At 56.5% G+C, this 19724-nt stretch overlaps 2 protein-coding genes across 2 annotated transcripts; both read right to left on the reverse strand.

Annotated features, from left to right (window-relative positions):
* Positions 1–3042: 3042 nt before the first annotated feature.
* Positions 3043–13775, reverse strand: VOLCADRAFT_106247 (uncharacterized protein; the record flags this gene model as incomplete). The annotated part of the gene is made up of 15 exons (XM_002954109.1): positions 13671–13775; positions 13490–13555; positions 13325–13391; positions 12782–13029; positions 11691–11798; positions 11056–11228; positions 10289–10473; positions 9346–9575; positions 8736–8948; positions 8205–8388; positions 7000–7342; positions 6618–6797; positions 5841–6210; positions 4652–5197; positions 3043–3072 (listed from the first exon to the last, which is right to left on the reverse strand). Exons 1-15 carry the CDS (start codon positions 13695–13697, stop codon positions 3043–3045), a joined length of 2970 nt encoding a protein of 989 aa, XP_002954155.1. The 5' UTR covers positions 13698–13775.
* A 2434-nt stretch (positions 13776–16209) lies between these two features.
* VOLCADRAFT_82641 (uncharacterized protein) lies at positions 16210–18858 on the reverse strand. The gene is made up of 5 exons (XM_002954110.1): positions 18663–18858; positions 18480–18581; positions 18056–18354; positions 17492–17734; positions 16210–17183 (listed from the first exon to the last, which is right to left on the reverse strand). The coding sequence occupies exons 1-5, from the start codon at positions 18801–18803 to the stop codon at positions 17039–17041; spliced, it is 930 nt and encodes a 309-aa protein (XP_002954156.1). The 5' UTR covers positions 18804–18858; the 3' UTR covers positions 16210–17038.
* Positions 18859–19724: the final 866 nt, after the last annotated feature.

The following is a 19724-nucleotide window of genomic DNA, read 5'->3' on the forward strand; positions in this document are numbered from 1 at the left end:
ATGGCTTCGTGTGTCGTGATGGTACTCGGGTGTTTGGCTGCTGCGGGTTTTTTGTGTTTGGCTTTCATCGAGTTTCTTTCCGCGGGCTGTGTATGTAACGCTCGCTGTCGCAGCTGTTTGGATGTGTTTGGTTTCGTTTGGTTTGAGGATTTGCTCTACACTCCCCCGGTTGGTCGGCTTTCCGTTATCGTGTTGAGCATGGAGTAATGGGACCCGGCCCGGCTGATGCCCGAACCAAAAACTTGTTCGTATGCGAGGAAGAGCGGGAGGAAGAGCGGGAGGGACCCAACGGAGCAAAGAGGGGGCAGGGGCAGAGAGAGAGATTGAGGGAAAGAGAGAGGGGAGGGGGGCCGGACGACGGCGATGTGAGGTGACTGTGCGGGGGAGGAAGGGGGAAGGGGTGTTGGCGGTGGTGAAGGACGCAGGGGTTGTGCGGTTGTGCAGGTGCAGGTGCTGACGTGTAGGATTTGCGGCACCACCACCACTACCACCACTACTACCAAACCGCTGGAGCCGCAGTGTCGGTCTGTCTGTCCATATGTCTGTTTGGTCCCTTGGAGAAGGATATGAACAGGCGACGTGCCCTGTTTGCTCTGGCGTGGTGAGCTCGTCTTAGCTAGGTTTGAATGCCGCGCCCTCTCTCTCTCTCTCTCACACACACACACACATAAGCTTTGCTTTGTTGTCTCTTTGTGATGCGTGCTTCCGCATGAAATGAGGTGCCACATGTGCCTGTCTGTCCTGACTGTCTGTCCTTGACTCGATTTTCGTGGTGGTGACTTGTCCTCGTATGCAGGTACATGGGCAGTTGTGCGTGTGAATGTACGGGTATGTATTCGGTGGATGCTGTGCGTGTGTGGGGGGGAGAAGGGGGCGCGCCCGTACGCCTCCGTTGAAATGGCAGCCAAGGCCGAACAAAAGGCACAAACTAAAAAAAGTCATAATCTCACGGCGTCGGCTGGAGCATAAGGTCAACTTCCGAGTTGCCGGTACGACTCCGCCAACTCCGTAGTTGCCTCGACTCCGCTTCGCTTAGTCAAGGCAAGGCAAGGCAAGGCACCAGGAAGAGATGATCGGTGAATAGGGGGCCGGCGGAGGGGGTGAAGTCTCGCGGTGGTAACGTGACAAGATGCGGCAGGAGTGTGTCCTTCGAATGCGTGTGGGTTTGTGTGTGTGTGTGTTTTGATGAAGGTTTACGAGCCCCCGCATATGCATTCTCGCGCGAACAGGCGGCGATGTTTAGCACACACACACACGCACACACACACACACACACACACACACAAGCTCACACACAACGGAAGAGGCTGCGGGATGTGCGTGATGTGTCCGCATGAGTGTACGTATGTGTCATTGTGAGCGGGTTCGGTTGGCTTTGTGCGTGTGCATGTCCGGGACGGGTGTGTGTATATGTATGTATGTGGCGCATGTACGAATAAAGAAAGAACGAAAGGAATGGCTTCGGAGGAGAGTAGTGTTGCGGAGTAACGGGGCACACTCGGGGGCGAGAGCGGCTAACGCCCCGGTTATGGCGGCTGGTGGAAGGCCGCCGCCGCCACCGACAGCAATACGAACTGGAATATGGAGTATACATGCGGTGCTCCCTGCGGTGATGGACGCGGCGCTGCTGCTGCATCATTCCTCCATTTCCCCATACGGGGTTCTTCGCCGCCTGCCTACCTCTCTGCCACACACGCCAAAGCCGTGTGCTAATTAGCTGAATACGGGGCGAGGGCGCTGGGGGGGTTGGCGAGGAGAGGAGGCGTTCTTGGTCGGAGCAGCTCTCACGCTGGTGTGGAGGCGGCGGAGGAGGAGAGGCGGTGGGGGGATATTGGGGAGTCGGGGGTGATGTCTGACTGCCTAGGGCGGGCGGCAGATGCTGCAGACGCACACAGGCACTAAGGGGTCCTAAATTGCTGTCCCCGAAGGGCGCCGGAGGACGCCGCTGTGGCGGCAGTGCAACCACTGTCCAAGTGGGTGGAAGAGCGGGCTCGGCGTCCCGCGATCATGGTAGTCGGACTAGTTATATAACTAATGGAAGGGCCATCATTCTTGTGTGTGCGTGTACGTGTTTGGGGAAGAGGGGGTCCTTGTAGGGGTTAAGGGGAGGTAGTGGCGCTTGAGGGACGGCGAAGTGGCGCAGAGATTACAACTGAGAGGGGGAGCTCCTGGCGCATCAGTCCCGGCCGAAGGGAGGGAGGACGGCGAGGGGCACCGTGTGTGTATGTATGTGTGTCGTTGTGGCTGTGTATTTAAGAGGCTGAGCGGGAGGGGTGCCACGTGGACGTCTGTATGTATGCCCCTGCTGTCTTGCATGTCTGTCACTTGGTAATGGTGATGATGCATGATTTGCTTAATAGGAAAGCCGCGAGGCAGCTTTATGCGCCTGGTTTCGTTTTGTCGGTGTGGATGGGAGGATGCGGCAGGACGGTGGGTTGCGCGCTGCACAAATGTGGAGGAGGGCGCATGTGTGTATTTCTTAAGGCATCTGGTGGTTCGCTGCATTCGCATGAGGGAGCAGGTGAGCAACCGAGGAGGAAGAGGAGGATGGAGGAGGGGTTGATTCCATTGCGTTACATTGGCGCCGGCCTCGGTAGGTTCGTTCCCATATCGTGCCCGGGAGGATGAGAGATGAGATATCCTTTCAAGGCGTGTGGTTTTAGTGTGCTCTCGAAGACAAACATGGCGGCCTCCCGCCACCGCCTTCGGCGAGACCAATTTTTGTTTGCGGCCTCATCATTCCATTCTCGTACCACGCATCGTGTATACAAGAGAACAGCAGCACCTGTTGCGGTGTCGTACATTGGCGTACTGGGGATACCCGTATAGCATGCTGCATGCAATAAAGGGTGTCGTGGTTTTGTGTATGTCGTGTTTCTGGCGGTGGCAATGTTTAGTAGTGGATTTGGGACACGTACGAGTTGTGGGACGGGGACACTTTTTTCGCCATCTGCATCCTAGCGCGACAATTTTCGGTGCTGTGTAGATGCGGCAGGCTGGCGGTAATGGCGAAAGCAGGAACAAGTATCCTAATGCTCAAAATTATCGCCAGTACCGTGACATGGCCATCATCTTCGCGCGGGGCAAGGCAGCGGCACAAGCACTTGTAGGTGTTGGAGATGAGGGTGTTTGGGAGAGGGATATGGGCAGGGGGGACTAGGGAGAGCAAGCGGGGAATAATGCGGGTAGGTAAGGACGTCGTGCCAGTGCACTTGTAACAAGTCCACCGGTACAGCACGCCACTGTTGCAGCAATATAATAGATACCCCACCGTTGTGCACCGTAGCAAGCGTGCCGGCGTTTTTTTATCGCACTGTCGCCGACATATCCAAACCTAAAATGGCCGTGCAAACACACACGCACACACACAGTTCGTTTTCCCATCTCCATACAATTGCTCTGCAAGGAGGACTGCTGCGGGTGATCGATATCCACTTAATCACTGGATTCGAATGAATAATTATAAGTATCATGTCATCCAGGTAGATTCAAATCCAGGTGTGCGACGGGGGGCGTAGTGGCACAACTCGAGCGCGATTCCCCACCAACAATTGCAACACCCACCCCCACCACACACCCCACACACCCCCACCCACCACACGCGCATTCCCCACCAACAATTGCAACAATCGACCAGCATCAAAGCATAAAAGCAGCTAGCGGCACCCGTAATGCTGCAACACCCAAAAGCAGAGCGCTCTTAAACGCAGAACATGAAGCAGAAGCACATCCTCTTCCACCCTGACCATTTGGCCATCTGGGGCTATGCCTTCCTGGCTAATGTGTGCGTTAGCGCTATCGCAAGCACAATCAAACCCTGCCGTACAACATGTGCTATCAGGCCTTATCCTGCTGGGAGGCAGCAAGTTGCTCATGGCTGCTACTTACCTCGCTTGCCCAGACATACCAAAAAAAACGTCACCAACCGTAGCATTGACCACTACGAAATAGTACGGCCTAATACGGCCTGTACGGACAACCTTTTTATAAATCACCTGTTTGGCCATTACCTGCCATTTCATAGGATGAAAAGCGAAAATGTTCATAGAAGCCACGTTTCGTCCTAACGCACACAAAAAAGTACAAGCACAACGGGCCACAAGCTCTCCATGCTCAGGCCCATATTTCTCCTTGACTACCGACTTATCGCCATGCGGCCGCGAAAGCGAGACATGCCCGCCGCAGCACAGCACACTGAACTTGCAGCGGGGCACCATCCAGCACATACACGCGCACATCCGTGCGCAATATGCGACGCGATAAGCGCCTACCCGCCTCCAGTAAGGTAAGGTTTACCCCCCTGGCCATGCTACTATGCCCTTACTATGCCCTTTGACCCACATCAGGTGGTGCAGGAGGCAGGTCAGGCAGGTCATTAACAAAGCTTAGGAAACGATCAAACAGGCAATTGTCTGCGGAAAAAAGACGGACACGGCACCGGACACAGGTGCACGGATCCACATCCTCGTAATTACCCTAAATCCTGCGAGACCTTAGGTTTCCGCTTGAGGGGCCTGCCGGGCCGCTACTGGACGAGTGCTGGCTTCTCTGGCTCTGGCTCAGCTTCCGACTGTGGCCCCGCCCCTTGCCTCGGGCCCGGCCAAACACTTGACGTGGCGGGCTCCGGTACGAGCTGCCGCCACCGACGCACCTCTCTCGCCGCCTCCACCGCCGCCAGGTGCTTCCCGGCTGCCTCCCAGAATTCATTATGCGCCCGCAGCGCCAGTCGCACGGAGTCCAGGGCGCTCTCCGAGACGCCCTCCAGGCCTGAAGTGACCCACGGGTCACTGGCCGCGTCCTGAGCAGGTGGCGGCGGCGCCCCCGCCCCCGCCATGGCCTGCAGGGCTCCGTCCTGGAGCAGCAGTGGCGGCTCGCCCAGCAGCACTCGCAGACACGCCTCCGTGGCGGCAGCGGTGGCGATGAGGTTGTAGCCGCCCTCCAAAAGCATCACTGTGGGTGCGAGCGCGGACAGCATGGCGGCGAAGTGGCTGAAGGCGGCGGTGCTGACGCGGCAGCCGCCCAGCGGGTCGCCCTCCGCCGCGTCGAATCCCGCCGACACGATGACCACGTCGGGTCGGAACTCGGTTGCCAGCGGTACGACGACGTGGCGGAATGCGGCCAACATGTCCGCATCCCGCACCCCGGAGCCGTTCCAGGGCACGTTGACGGTGAAACCCAAACCAGGGCCAGAGCCGGTCTGAAGAAACGCCAGGGGAGCCGAAAGGAGGGGGAAAGGGCCGCCAGGAGCAAAAGGCACTTAGCAAAGGACCGCTAACCACAGCAGAAGATACAGCTACAACATGAAAAAAGGTAAGGAAAGAAGCCAAAGGGCCCATGCGACCAAAAAGAGCCCAAACAGGAGCCGGGGGAAATCGACATCGTAATGGAACAATCGACCGAATTGCGACGGAGGACCAAATACCTTGCCAACACGGACAACAGAACATATATGTGCCAGGACCCCAGTGCCCCAGTCCCCTAAAACACGGGTACCCAGTCCCCTGCGCTATCGGGAGTATGACGATGGGTCCGTTGGATAACCTCCCATGGCCCCCCCTCACAAGCCGTGGACTGCCCGTTCCGGAAGTTGAACTCCTACTTGAAAAACAAGTAACAAATAAATCCGTTACTACCCAGGAAGGAAGGAAAGCCCTGCGTTCCAAAGAAAGTGAAAAGGAAGGGAGACGAGGCCTTCGATTTTCGATATATGCCCCCACATGCCGCTAGTTGCCACGATGTGTGGGAACTTACACACACATGCATAGTGCCCTGTCATGATGCAGCCTTGGTACGGCATTTGGATTTCCGTACGGACCCATGTTCCTGCCGTGCTCTCCTACCTCGGTCAAACCGCCGGTTCCCGGATAGAAACAGCTGCTGTCGTATCTGTGTGTAGAAATGTACATCACGGACGGGTCCTCGTAGAAAATCTCCTGCGTGCCATTTCCGTGGTGCACATCCCAGTCCATGATGAGCACCCGCTTCGCCCCTGCCGCCTGCGCCGCCCTGGCCGCCACAGCCGCGTTGTTGTAGTAGCAGAAGCCCATGGCCACGGACGACTCAGCGTGGTGGCCCGGGGGCCGGATGATGGCGGCACCGTGGCGGGCGGATCCCGACACCACTCGCCGGGCAACCTCAGCCGCACTGCCGGCAGCCAGACGAGCGCAGGCCGCGGTAGAGGGGTTGAAGTACACGTCCCGTATGTGCTTGCTGTGGGGATAGGGTGTCGGGCCGACGGCGTACCGGGCCACAAGCGGCAGGGTAGCGAAGCCGCCCAAAGGGAGGAAAAAGGCGGGGCATTATGATGCATAAATTCACCTATGCACTGAAACCAAGACGTGCATAGTTTCACCTGTGCTCTGTTCACTCACTCGTTCGCTCGTTATTAAAACATCGCAGCCCATCTGGGTCAAGCTAGAACGCACAGATGGCCAAAAAATCCCATAATTTGATGTGGGTGTCGTAACTCTTCGCCTAGGAAACTAGATACGTAGGTTTGAAACATGGGAGAAGATATAACCCGCTAGAAATGGAAGTCCAAAAGCGCAGACACTGTGCAGCTAGTGCTGCCCACTGCCACTGCCGGCTAGTCCTATCGTATTACCGTACCGTCGTACCTGCCCCTCGCCTCCATCGCCTCCAGCTGCGCGTCCAGGGGCCCATACCAAGTCGTCTTGTCTCGCTCCGCTGCGAGCACTGCTACCTGCGTAGCTTTTTCCACCGCATCCAGCAGTGCCTTATTATGCACCGCAAGCAGCTCGTCACGCGTCGCATCCCGGCCCTTGTACCGCTTGCACCTTAACGGAAAGCCGGCCAAGGAAAAAGTAACAAGTGGAGCTTGACAAATGTCCTAGGTGGCCCTCGGCGTTACGACAGCGCGTGTCGCTCCTATCATCCGTCCGGCTTAATCACTTAAAGCAGGAGCATGCATACCTGGGCTTGGTGTCCAAATGGTATACCGCCAGGTTGTATACCCACAGCGTGCCGAACTCTACCTACCGTTTTAAAATCCCAGATTCCTGAAGCTTGGCCATGATGGCTGCGACGCGCGCCGGTCGTTCTGGATGGGTATGGCCGATGAAAGACCCCAGGGTCTTTTCGTCGCGATGGCGCCGGCACTGATCATCATATGCCAAAAGCACAACATGGGCGGCCGAATTCTGGGGAGATTTCTTGCCAGCCATGGGCTCCTCCGACAGGTCCATGCATTTAATGGCAGCTGCGAGCAGCTCTTGGTCCACCACTTCCTGCCTCAGAGGCCGGCCGCATTTTTCACATACTGTGCTGCCTCTAAAGGCCGTTTCGTTGCAGTTTATGCAGTCACGGGACTGGTACTCTGGAACTGTAGGAGCGGCCGCCTGTGCTACCGGAATAGTTTCACGCTGCTGAGGCCGCCGAGTTGCTTCTTTGCTGCCCCAGCAGCGCGATATTAAGGAATTCCTAGGCATTTTAATGTCAGGTTGCGCTCGCGTTCCTCTAAGGGTCGTGGTCGATAGTTTCCGCAGCATCAAACGAGAGACAGCGACCACATTTTCTTGCAATTTCCATGTTCATTGGTAAGTTACAAGCTCGTCTGCAGACTCTGGCCCCTGCAAAGCGCCGTTCAGATCCATAACGACTTAACGGTAGGACGTTCAAATGCACGTTCTAAGAAGTAAGAACTAAAAGCCTAAACAGTATGTCTTCGGCGTTGGCGAAAGGTGCTGTGGACGTCCCTTTCTATCGTTCATGTTTTGTTCACCTCATCTGCTAGTACATTTGGCGTTGCGCCACATTTTCAGGTCTGTACATGTGGGGAACTGCCCCAAACGGTTAAATGCACAATGTATATAGCTAAATTCCCATCCATGGTACAGCCTTGCTATAGTCCGCCATTTGCTCCAGTGCGCTGCCGATGCCGCCTTTTGAACTTGCATCGCTTCATCTCACCACAAACTTCGCGACACTCCTATCCTATCTAACTCTGTCCCACACATCTACGTCTCTTCATATGAAGTGGCCTTTACATGGCTCCTTGCGCCGTGCTTCTAACTCCCACCATCCCACCGTACCCACGCCTGCAGTCCGCAACCAAACAACTCAGGCACGCACCCCCGGCCACAACGGTCACACAACACCACTCCCCCTCCCGCCTCCCTCACAACCTGCCCAACGCCGGCCATGTCATGAGCGCTGGGTAATGGAGCGGCTTCCAGGCGCCCCACCAGCGCTGCGGCCGGCCGACATCCCTGGCGCAATTATAGCCGCCGCAGCCTGCGCCTGCTGCAGCTCCTCTGCCACCGACATAATACGGGTGTTGGTTCGCTGGATGGAGTCCGACAGCTCCGCATACTGCCGCTGAGCCTCCTCTATGGCGACCATCAAATTCTCCCGCTTCTCTTTTTGAATCTGACAAGGGGACGCAGGATATCATCCAGGAGATCCCGGTGGGGGGGCAAATGCCAAGATTATGTGTGTGTGTGTTGGGGGGGATAAGAAAGGAATGTTCCAGCGACAGGGAGCTATGGGCACTTGAGGGGAGACACGGACATGGACACTGGGGGAAGATTGCTCGGTGAGATAAACTTCTGCACCTAACCGCAACCAGCCGCGACCTAAATTACTCTTTTCGGTTTTCCAAACTCGACCCAGCTGCCACCGTGTCCCCCTCACCCCACTTTTGCTTTCCTTTTACTTTCCTACCTAGGATTTCAAACATATCGGGCCCCCCCGTCACACCATTCCCCTCTACCCACCTCAATATCATCTATTAACTGCGAACTGGTGATGTTGGAGCCGCTCTCCTTGATCTTGCGTCCCTTGGCTCGAAGCGTGTCTCGCTCCGCCTTGGCCCGCCCCAACCGGTCTCGCTTGTCAGCCAGCTCCGCCTCCAGCGCTGACAGCTGACTGGCCAGGGCCGCGTTCTCCTTCTCAATGAACTGCAACTTTTCCCGCACGTGCGTCAGGATCTGAGGCGGGACAGCACGGTGTGTATGTGTGTGTGTGTGTGCGTGGAGGGAAAGCGTGAGACGGCCGGGTGCACATGTTTCGAGTGGTGAGAAGGCGTGAGCTTGAAACATGAGCTTGGAACGCAAACCCAAAAAGCATAGGATGCAATCCCAAGAAGACTGGGAAGTGCGGAACTTAGAGATGGGGAACAAGGAGGGGGAGAGGGGAAAGGTGAACACGGGGGAGCGAAAAAAGAATGATACGCCCTACAGAATACAACAACTTGCGATGGATTTAGGGTACACCAGAGCAAATTACAGGTTCATCGCAGCAGCACAGCGTGATAGGAAGCAACCCTTGCGCGCGAGGGCAGGGGACGCCACAACGAGTTTAACTGGTACACGGCGCCGTTTATACCTGTACGGTGGTGGTCGTTTTCTTCTTCAGCTTGAGCAGCTCCTCGTTTCGCTCCTCGATCTTCTCATTCAGCGATTGGTTCTCAATCTTGAGCTGCTCAAAATCGATCAGATGCAGCCCCTCTGCCAGCTCCTCCTTCTGTCGCAAGGTCTGCTCAATGCGGCGAAGCTGGTTGGTCAAGTGAATGTTCTTCAGGCGCACTCGCTGAACTTCCTCCTCCTTGGCGGCGTCTGTGCAATGAGCCACGTGCCGAGGGTAGCCGCCACACGCGCGCGTGCGGATATGTGGTGGGTTTGGCGTTGGATAAAAAATAAACAAGTTACGCGAAGACAGAAGACCAGGATGGCGGAATGTCGTGTGCGGGGTGGGGTGGGGTGGTGGGGCGATGGGCGATAGGCGACGGGTGGGTTTCCTTCCGAGGATAACCAGGCTGTGATGGGCGGGACGGACGCGGATGCACACCAGACGGACGCCAAAGCGACCCAAGGCGTTTTGACGTAGGAAGGGGCCCAGGGCCGGGAGGGGCAAGGCGAGGCAGGCCTGTGGACTCAAAACCCAGCCCCCCAATCTTGACACCACTGCGGGTTCTCGCACAAACATATATGTATATATACATATGTATATACACTATACATACACACGCACACACACGCGGGACACCTCCACGTGTGGAAGGCGTGGGAAGGCTGCCAGCCGGGAGGAAGGAAGGTGTGAGGAACAAGGCATTAGACACATCAGGTCCTTGACGTGACCTTACCATCTTTACAAGCCGCCAAACCACCCGTAAACGCCCTGTCTGCCCAACCCTCACGCCCCCAAAGCTCCCGTAATCGCAACACCCCTCACCCTGCCCCTGCACACACATACACACACAGATGCACACACAGATGCACGCACACATGCACAGGTGCACACGCACGCACGCACGCCGCCGCCGCCTCACCCTCCGCCTCCATCTGCGCCAGTAGCTTCTCGCTGATGGGTCTCGAAGTCTTGGAGTGCTCCGCCGACTTGGCCACCTCCAGTCGGAAGTGCTTGTACGCCTTGGAGATGTCGTCGGCTCGCTTGATGCGTTCCTCCAGCTCCGACTTCATGTCAAAGATGGTGGTCTGGTAGTGGGACTCCACACTGCGCCGCCGCGACCGGGAGAGGCACCCGCAGACGCAGCAGACGTGAAGGAGGAGGCGAAGGAAGAGGAGCAGTAGGATATGGAGCGGGGGGAGAGAAAGGAAGAGGGGCACGTCAAGCTAACATGAAGACATACCGCGACGTACCTCGCACCGCGTGTACATACACACAGTCAAAACACGTGGCGAAGCGGAGAAACAGCCGTAAGGCGGATACACACATGTATATGACCCACAGGTCAACGTTGCCCAAAAGAGCAAAGGGGGCCCCCGGGAGGGCAGAGTGTACTTGTGCACTCAGGTCAGGTCAGATCAACACCAGGGATCGCTCGCCTCCCTGGACTGGAGGACTGGAGGTCCCTCCCTTGCTCTCATTGAAAACCCCCTCCTTCCCCGGGAACTAGGCAGTCTTCCCCCAATTTTGCCTTTAATTAAATGCCCCAGTACGCACGCATGGATGTGTAGGATGATCACGCCACCGGTTGACCGCTCTGTCATTCTGCTGGATCCTAGGTAGACGGACAAACGCCAGTGGCCCAGCAGGCACAGCAGGCAGGCAAGTGAAGTACGCTCGCTCTCGCACCTGTCTCGTTCCTCCAGGATTTCGATCCACTGCCGCAGCGCCGCCCGGTAGCGTGTGGCGGCACCGTCCAGCCTGGACAGGTCCCGATTCACGGGTGGCCTGCCCTTGTTCCGGAAGTCGAGCGCCATGCGGGCGCGCCTCTGGAGCGTATCGTTGGCTTCCATGAGACGCGCCTGGGGAGCGGCGGCGTGGGGACGAGGCCCAGAAGCGGGTGGGGCAGGGGTAGGGGCATGGTCCCTGTAGCTTCCGCATCTCCATATCGACCTTAAAAAAGGACGGCCAACGCGCAGAACGGCGAGGGGGCCACGCTCACCCAAACCAACAGGGTGTCTCTGAGCCCCGAACACTTGCACCTCGAACACTTCCACCACGCAAACACCACGCAGACACTTCCAGGTTCTCCCCTCCAGCCACCCCTAAGACCGCCCAAAGTCACACCCCAGCCCTCGTCCCTCCTTACAGGAGCTGAGAACGTGAGAGGGTCCGCCCGCCGGTCCGCAAACCCCCGGCCACCGGCTATATTGCTAATGCCGTGGGGTGACGATCACGTATCCCACGTCGTCACCGCGAAACCACACCACAGCCCGCGAGCAGCTCCCCTCCCCTCTCCACAAACTTCCCCGTACAGCCCGTACCTGCTCCTGCTGCGCTCTCGCTATGAGCTCCTCAATGCTGGGCCCCAGGTCCTCCTCTTCCTCCTCCTCCTCCATCATCTCCTCCTCCGGCTCCTCCTCCACCCGCTCCTACACGTTGGAGGCGACATCAGCAGGTAACGGACAGCGACAGCGGGTTCGACAGGTAAGCGCAGCGCCGCAGCTAACGACAGAGAGCAGAGAGCAGCAGACGGCGGCGCGCTGCCTAAGTGCGGGCGCTGGATCCGCGTTTAAGAGAGAGAACGGCGCCGGCGCAGGGTGATAGGGCGGCATGGGATGCGGCGCAATGGCGCAACCGGCATATGGGCTGTCTGCGGCGCTGCAGGTCGTCCACCGAAGGGTCCTTGCACGTCACCCACTCACCCACCCAGGTGGGTGCCCGTGCGGCGCGGCATACCGCACCCCGCGGACTTGCGTATCGGGGGAAAGGACGACCATAATAACCTGGTCCGGCCTACTAGCTACTGGCTACTAGCTACACAGCGGGGCTAGATCGTGATGACGGATCAAGTACTAGGGATCAAGGTGCACCCTCCTCCTCCTCTCCCATCCCCCCCCCACACACGCACACACGGAGTTGTATATGGTTTTCCCCAAGAACGGCGATTGGAACCCGGCTGATTCTCTCATCCCTGGTCTCCTCATGTCATCGCCGGTGTTGATCCAGAGGCCGTAGCTGTGGCTACCTCCCCGCGCCGCCCCACTGCTGGTGTCGGCATCCGCGCATTCGTGGGACGTCGTATCCCGTCCTGCCGGCCGCTATAATGCAAGCCCTCGCCCCGCCCATGGGGTTCATCCATCGCAGCCGCGGCCCTGGGGCCCAATTCCTCCGTCTTCCTGTCCTCTACACTTCCCGGTGTCCCTTTTTCTGCTGCCCCCTGCTGTCCCATCCCCCTCCACGTTTGCGCCGCGCAGGACGTGCAGAGCGCAAGTCGTCCTTGGCATGCTTTTCCCTGGCTGACCCCCTCCCCCATGCCGCTCGTTTCCTGCACCACACCGCACGGGTGGCACCCCCCGGCAGCACCCCCTCCTCGCTCCCTCTTCCCCCTCCCCCAGACGCACAAAAAACGAACCATGAAGTCGTCTTCGAAGCCCTCGATTTCCTGAGCGATGGCCGCAGAGTTTGGCCGGGATCCCCGGAGGTTGATCACCGCGGACCCTGGCCTGGAGTACCGCTGTGAGCTGCTGTCCGCTGACCGCGACCGCTGCGAGGCAAGCGCCTCAAGCCGTCCCGGCATAGGCATATCGTCGTCTGACTCGCCACCTCCGCCGCCGCCGCCTGGGTTTGCGCTCCCTCGCCGCGCGCCTTCCAGCGGTGTCCCTGCAGTCACCCCGTCAGGTAGGGAGCCTCAGGTACGGGTCTGGGCGCACACCAGGCTGCATTCGGGTTGTGCCGGTGTGCTGGTAATCGTAGTGATGGTTGGAGAAGGTAAGGTACCGTGTATGGAAATGGGGGGCATATGGGAGAATATGTGCCTTATATAGGCAGTCGATAGTCGTCCGCACAAATCCCCGGGTCTTATAGCGAGTTAGGCGACTGCCCTGCACATACGTTTTGTTATTTGAGAGAGTAGCGGGCTAGCCCCCATCGCTTCTACCCCCCCCAGAGCGTTTACCAAGGGGCGAAGCATCGTAATCGCCTTGACCATCCTCATAGTTGCCTAACCCTTGTCCTTCGGCACCCTGTAGTGCACGACGCAAGACGGCGCCAAGACATTAATCCGGCATCTCTTGTTATAGCTTTATGGCAAAGCTTTTGGGGTGAGGACGATAGGGCGCACCATGCTGTCCGCTGTCGCGTCCCTAGCGTCCTCGGAGCCTGCTCCCCCATCACCCCCATATTGGTCCTGCGTCGTCATGAGTTTTACTCTATTAGGCTGCAGTTGCTATGCAATGTGGGTTGAGCGGAAACAGGCGCTGCCGCGGCACATGGGGCCAAGTTAAGAAGTATTTGTTTCTCACCCCTTGCGCATCATCTGGATCCGACATAATAGTTGTAACAATATAGGCCTAACCGGAACACCACCTTTCCACTATGCAAATGCCACTATAAGGACTTTGAACCTCAGAGCGTACAACAGGATAAAATATCTATAACGATTCGATGTGAGTTGCCTAGTTGCAAGTAAGTAAAATGCTGAGCTGAAAAGACAGAGACTCTGCAGCTGTTGCCGTACCAGTTCTCAGTCATTCGATAATAGCCAGATGGCACTGGCATGTTTAATATCCGAATGTAAATGAGAATGTAACATGAGCTTTTTGGGGAAGTGGTTGTTTCGCATATGTTGCGGGGTGAGGACAGTTCTAATCAGTAGGCAGAATAGCAAGGCTTGCGGTATGATCACCCCCATATAGCTCACTTATGTAAATATGGAACCTCACTGGTTGCTCACAGGTTGGCGGTGTTGCGGGTTTAGCGCTCGCCCTGCTTTACTTCTTTCAAGAAAATATCGTGAGTGTTCCAGGAAACCTTTCCTGCTGATGTGCGTTCATGCACATGTGCTAATGCCCCTGAGACCACACACGGCAGTGCTGATATGACTGGCTACCCTCCGACTGTGTCCGACAGCTCTATGTTCCCCGTGTGCCGGGGCTGCCCAGTGGCATCTGGAAATACCCAGATGAGTTTCAACTGGAGTATGAGGTGCGCGCGTGCATTTGGGGATGGACAATTCCCCCTCTTTGGGAGGGCGGTTGCTCCTGAGCCACACGGAAAAAATTCGGCGTCCGGCTGCACATGCACCTGTCGTACTGTCCGTGCCTGGGCACATCCTCATGCACATCATGTCATACTTCCTAACGCCGCTATGTGCTCCCTGGCGGCGTCAGGATGTGTCTCTGACCGCGGACGATGGCGTGAAGTTGCACGCATGGCTGCTTTGGCGCCCCGGCTGGACCAAGGAAATGCTGAAGTCAAGGCCCGTAATCATCTTCTTCCAGGTGCAGGACCCCGCTCAACCTAGCGCGCACTCAATTTGGCCTTTCCTTTGTTACTGCTGCCAGTTTGTTGCTGCTGGCAGGATAAGAGGAGCACGTGCGTTATGTCGGGCCAGCGTACGTGTAGGGTAGAGTCCTAACCTAAAGCTCATCCGCCACATGCTCCGATTCCTCGATCCCGCTGAGGAATGCAGTCCGGCTGGCAGTCCAGCTGCATGGCATGGACTTTTATATTACCAGACGCCTTTCCTTCCCTCCTCAGGAGAATGCGGGCAACATGTCTTTCCGGTTGCCGTTCCTGAGGCTCCTGGTGTACCGTTTGAATGCCGTCATATTCGCCATGAGGTGCGCGTATGTGTGTAAGAGGGGGGCTCCACTTGGGAACAACAGCCACCTCTAGGGTGCGGAGGGAGAGGGTCTTGCACACCAAGGGGCTGGCACGACCACCTCAAACGAGCTTGGGCGCACCTCGTCTCCTCCACAGAGGCCCTGGATTTGGGAGTGAGGGGCCACAGTGTGCCACGATCATATGCCGCATGTATATTCATAAGCAACTTTCGCACGGAGCCCTGGACTTACTTCAGGAATGAAATCTCCGCCGCTGCCACCCTCCATTGCCCCGGTTTGCGCCTTTCGGCAGCACAGCTACCGCGGCTACGGCCTGAGCGAGGGCCGTCCCAACCAGCGCGGTCTCCAAAAGGACGCGCTTGCAGGGCTGCGCTACGTGCTGTCCCGCGACGACCTGGCTACGGACAAGGTCGTGCTGTTCGGGCGGTCGTTGGGGGGAGCCGTCGCGGTTCACCTGGCTGCGGCTGCGGAGCAACAAGCGGCGGTGAGAAGGGCGTTGCTGGTTCCCTGCGCGGAGCCTTACTGCCGTCAGGCGCTTCCTTACTGCCTGTCCCTTTGCACCAACCAACCTTAAGCACCGAGGATTCGATGTTGGTTCCTGCCATTGAGCGTCAATTCAGTACGTTGGGCAGTTTTTCTCCCATCCGGCATGCCAGGCAGCTTCAAGGCCTGGCTCCTTACGACGGCGGTGTGGTTGTAACGCGAATTGTGGCAATGTTGTTGCAATGTTGTGGCGCAGGTCCGGGGCCTGGTGGTTGAGAACACGTTCACTGGTGTCCAGGACATGGTGTCCCGTGTGGTGCCGCCGTTGTCGCTGCTAATCGGCACAGGCCGGCCCTGCAACTTCCTCGTTACCAACAAGTGGTCCAACATCGAGATCATATCGCGCATCAAGATTCCCATGCTCATGATGGTGTCGCTGCGGGTACGCGGCGTCTCTTCCCAATACGCTATTGCCATTGCCCCTGTGTGTGTGTATGTGTGTGGCTCTTTTGCAACAAGGGGCCGTGTAGTGCCGAGCGCAGTCACCTTCCACTTCTACAGCGGTTATTCGGGGGGGCAGCAGGAGGGTGTATCCTCTGCTGCATGCCACAGAGTTAGATGGTTGCAACGGTCGCTCCAGTAGAGGTTTCAGCAGCCCAACGAGGTGTGTGTGTGTTATATGGGGGGGGGAAGTCGCTATCGTGCAACAAGTGAGGAGCGCGTTCCCGTTCTTGCTGGCCAGTATTACACGAGGGTTAGGGTTAGACGCTCCAGCAAGGCAAGGACGAATAAACGTGTGTTTGGTTTTACCGCGAGCCCGATTCAAAGAAGGCATTCTTATGGCAAGCATGCTCACATGCCCCACTTTTGCTTCCCCACTGCAGGACGAGATGGTGCCGGCCAGTCAGATGTTCAAGCTGTACGCGGCACAGACCTCGCCCAACTGTGAGCTGGAGCAATTCAAAGAGGCGTCGCATATGGACGCCTATGATGCGGAACCGGAACAGTACTGGGGTGCTCTCGCGCGCTTCCTGACGCGCTATGTGGATAATTCGTTGGTCCCGCCCGCGAGGGACATGAGGGACAAACTCTAACAGCGGAATACCATTCTGGGAGAAGACGCCGTGAGAAGTGTACGATGAGATGTGACACAGCATCAGCAGTTGTAATGTTTTGTTTGGCGTTGCGTCCTCCCCACATTTGGCGCGCGCAGTCAGGACGCATCCTTTTCAAACCGAACCCAGCAGCCAAAGATGAACCCGCTTAACACCGATCACAACAGATGCTTTTGTTGAACAGTGCACGTTAGCGCACATTTGCGCCAGGAACAGAAGCTCAAATCACAGCACAGCTAATGACGCGCGGGGCAACCTCAAAATCTGCAGCTACGACTGGGTTGGTAAACGCAAACCACAAACTGTCACGGTGCAGTGTTTACGGAGAATCTATAAAAATTTTACATACACTGCAATTTCCACAGCGCCACATTCTCTCGAAGAGCAGCTATAATGACCACCGCGCACCAAAAAGTATACGTCCTTACTTCACCCGGTCCCATGGGTCTATTTGCAGGTCTTGCATGAACGTGCGCAGTTCTCCCTCATATAGCCAGGGTTTTTCTCGCACTCGCCAAAGAACGCCCACTCCGTGCACTGCTCCATGCTGTCGTGACACTCTGGCGTTCCCAGGCTGACCGCCTTCTTGCCACTGCGCATATGACCATCAAGGATGGAGCCGAGATTGGCCGTTACCATATCTTAAACCGGCATTCTGTGTAGCGCGTGGCGTGTTGGTCAGCGCCCTCTGCGCAAAACCAAGAGTGTTAGGCAAGCACGCAAGCACGGTAACATAGGTATGGGCTGGTTCACAACAAATGTGAAGGCAAGTGTCCAAAAGCAGCGCATAACATATCAAGGCCGAGCTGCCTCCAGTCGAGCTGCCAAATGTTTCGCCTGTTGCAGCAAATCGAGCACAATGCTCGGCCTGCTGCATCGGATATACAGCAATCACCTTACCCAATGGGGCCAACGTGAATCCACTTTGTTGCGCTCCACTTGTCGCCCTTGAGAGTTGGGCAGCTTCCATGGAGGCTTGCAGGATCGTTGCTGCCATCCGGCTTGAGGGAGTAAAACATGAGCGCATCGCCCTTGACAGGCTTTACAGCAAGGCCGCGCTTGGCGCATTCTGACCAGCCCTCGCCGCTGACCTTCTGATCAGCATGCGGCAGCACAGTCTCGCCGCCCTCCTCCACAGTAGTCCTGCGGACCATTTCCGTGGGCCATGGCCATAGTTATCATCGAATGCTGCCGACTGACTCACTGGCTAGGCTGGATTGCCTTTAATCGAACACGGCCACCTGGAGCTCACGCCTTGTGCTCCACAAGGAGTATGGCTCCTAACATACCTTGCTGACTTAACTCGACCTACCCTACAAATCCCGCCGGGTACGGCTTCTTTTGATAGGCCCAATCCCACCCACCCTAAGGGTATTTTAGCGAACAGAAGACAGTTCCGGGGACAATAAACTTGATATGCTTGCGGGGTTTCCCAAGCTCGGGGTCCAAGTCAGCACAACTCACAGGTACATGAGGACCGTCACGACGCGCTGGCCACCATGCTCCGGGGACGCGTTCACGGGGTCGTGAAAGTAGTCGTAGTGCGGCTCATACTTCTGGCCGTCGTGGTAGTGCAGCACCTGAAGACCCTCGTGATTCTCGAGAGGAATCATCGTCACTTGAGCGACACGCTTCTCAATTCGAGAAATGATTTCGTCCTCGCCCTTTGCGAGCCATGCTCCTGTGCTGGTGCGGATCTCACTGTCAACGCTCTTTCCCGACGCGTTGTCGACGACAGATGACTTTACCATTCGCGGCTTTGCCTGTTGCATCAAGGTCATTCACGACGTTGCACAGCTGGACTGAAGCTTCGCGCAAAGGACCCATTCCAGCCCAGAGTGCAAACGCGAGCTGAAGGCTCTAATGCTTTTTATTGACAACGACGTACCTTCGCAATGATGTGCTCGCACTCCTCGTCTGAAAGGAACCCCTTGAGCAAGAATGCCCGTGGAGACCACGAAAGGTGAATTACTTCACCACGCCATTCCTCCTGTCATGTCCAGAAACATGATGACAGCATTCAAGCAAAGTTGAAAAGGCTTAGGAAGTCACCATGTCAGGACTCTCGCACCTTCAGTTCGCCAAATCCCACGGTATGCCCAGATCCAGTGATAACATGTGATGTTGAAGCAGCTTCGGAAGCAACAGCAAGGGAAAGTATTGTGAGTAGGAGGACTGCGCTCACTTGGAAAGCCATTTTCCGGCAGACCATGTAGCGTCTCCGCTAAAACACTACTATGCTAACAACGATTACTACACGAGCAAAGCTCAACAAACTTTCCTTGCGGGTGCATTAACTCTGCTTTGGTTACAACTTAGGAATGACGTACAGGGCCCCGGAAGAATAAACTTTGTCGCAGCCAAGTTATGTAGAAACAACCAAATAACATCAATGAAGCAAACATTAGTGTTATGGGAGCACTTTTGTAGTCCGTGTCCAATTCGCAACCACCGCAAACCACTCTGCATAAAACCTGCCAGCCCCTTGCTACCTTACCCTTTGCTACTCACGGCCCAAACACTATCGTTGCAATCAACCTTGCTAGTGCCCTCGTAATCGATCGGACCAAGCCATTTGGTGCCTTCAAGTCCCTCGAGGAAGGCACCCAACTCTCCGACAGACTCCGCCACATGCCGACAGACAGTAGTAGCCTGCGGGAACATGGTTGTCCCGAAAAGCATCCACGTGTAAAGGTAGATACTTAAATAAATGATAGGATGTCGGTCAAAATCTGCAATTGTCGGCACGTAAGTACGCCGCAGTTGCACGGCGCTGCGCCCCAATTCTACCGCTATCGTCACCCATACTTCGGATTTTGACACACCGCATACAGTGACATCTTTCTCTGTGCTAGCTGCTTGCTTGTAAAATGCCCTCGCGATATTTCGTACCCCAGTTCGCACCAATAGTGTTCCTGACATCTCCTTGCTCGCATGCTCGCTGCATTGCTCGCATGCGTTGCATTTAGTTTATGGCCAGTAACAGTTCCAATCCTGCGCTTGTCTGTCCGGCAGACTAACCTGCATCATGTCTCCATCAGGCTGTATTTAGCCTCGGACCTAATGTATGGCGAAGCCTTTAATGTCCTCAATGCGCGCATGTTTGTTTTTTTTGCTACACGTAATGGAGGCT

The sequence above is a fragment of the Volvox carteri genome (assembly GCF_000143455.1).
Source record: "Volvox carteri f. nagariensis unplaced genomic scaffold VOLCAscaffold_40, whole genome shotgun sequence".
In the NCBI taxonomy this organism is placed as follows: domain Eukaryota; kingdom Viridiplantae; phylum Chlorophyta; class Chlorophyceae; order Chlamydomonadales; family Volvocaceae; genus Volvox; species Volvox carteri.

Excerpts from the sequence above, each read along its gene's own strand:
- VOLCADRAFT_82641 (XM_002954110.1), bottom strand. The coding sequence starts at position 18,803 with ATGGTCTGCCGGAAAATGGCTTTCCAAGTGAGCGCAGTCCTCCTACTC. Across the intron at positions 18,355-18,479 it reads GCGAGCACATCATTGCGAAG|GCAAAGCCGCGAATGGTAAA; the intron begins GTACGTCGTTGT and ends TTGATGCAACAG. Across the intron at positions 17,184-17,491 it reads ATTCACGTTGGCCCCATTGG|TGGCAAGAAGGCGGTCAGCC; the intron begins GTAAGGTGATTG and ends TCATATGCGCAG.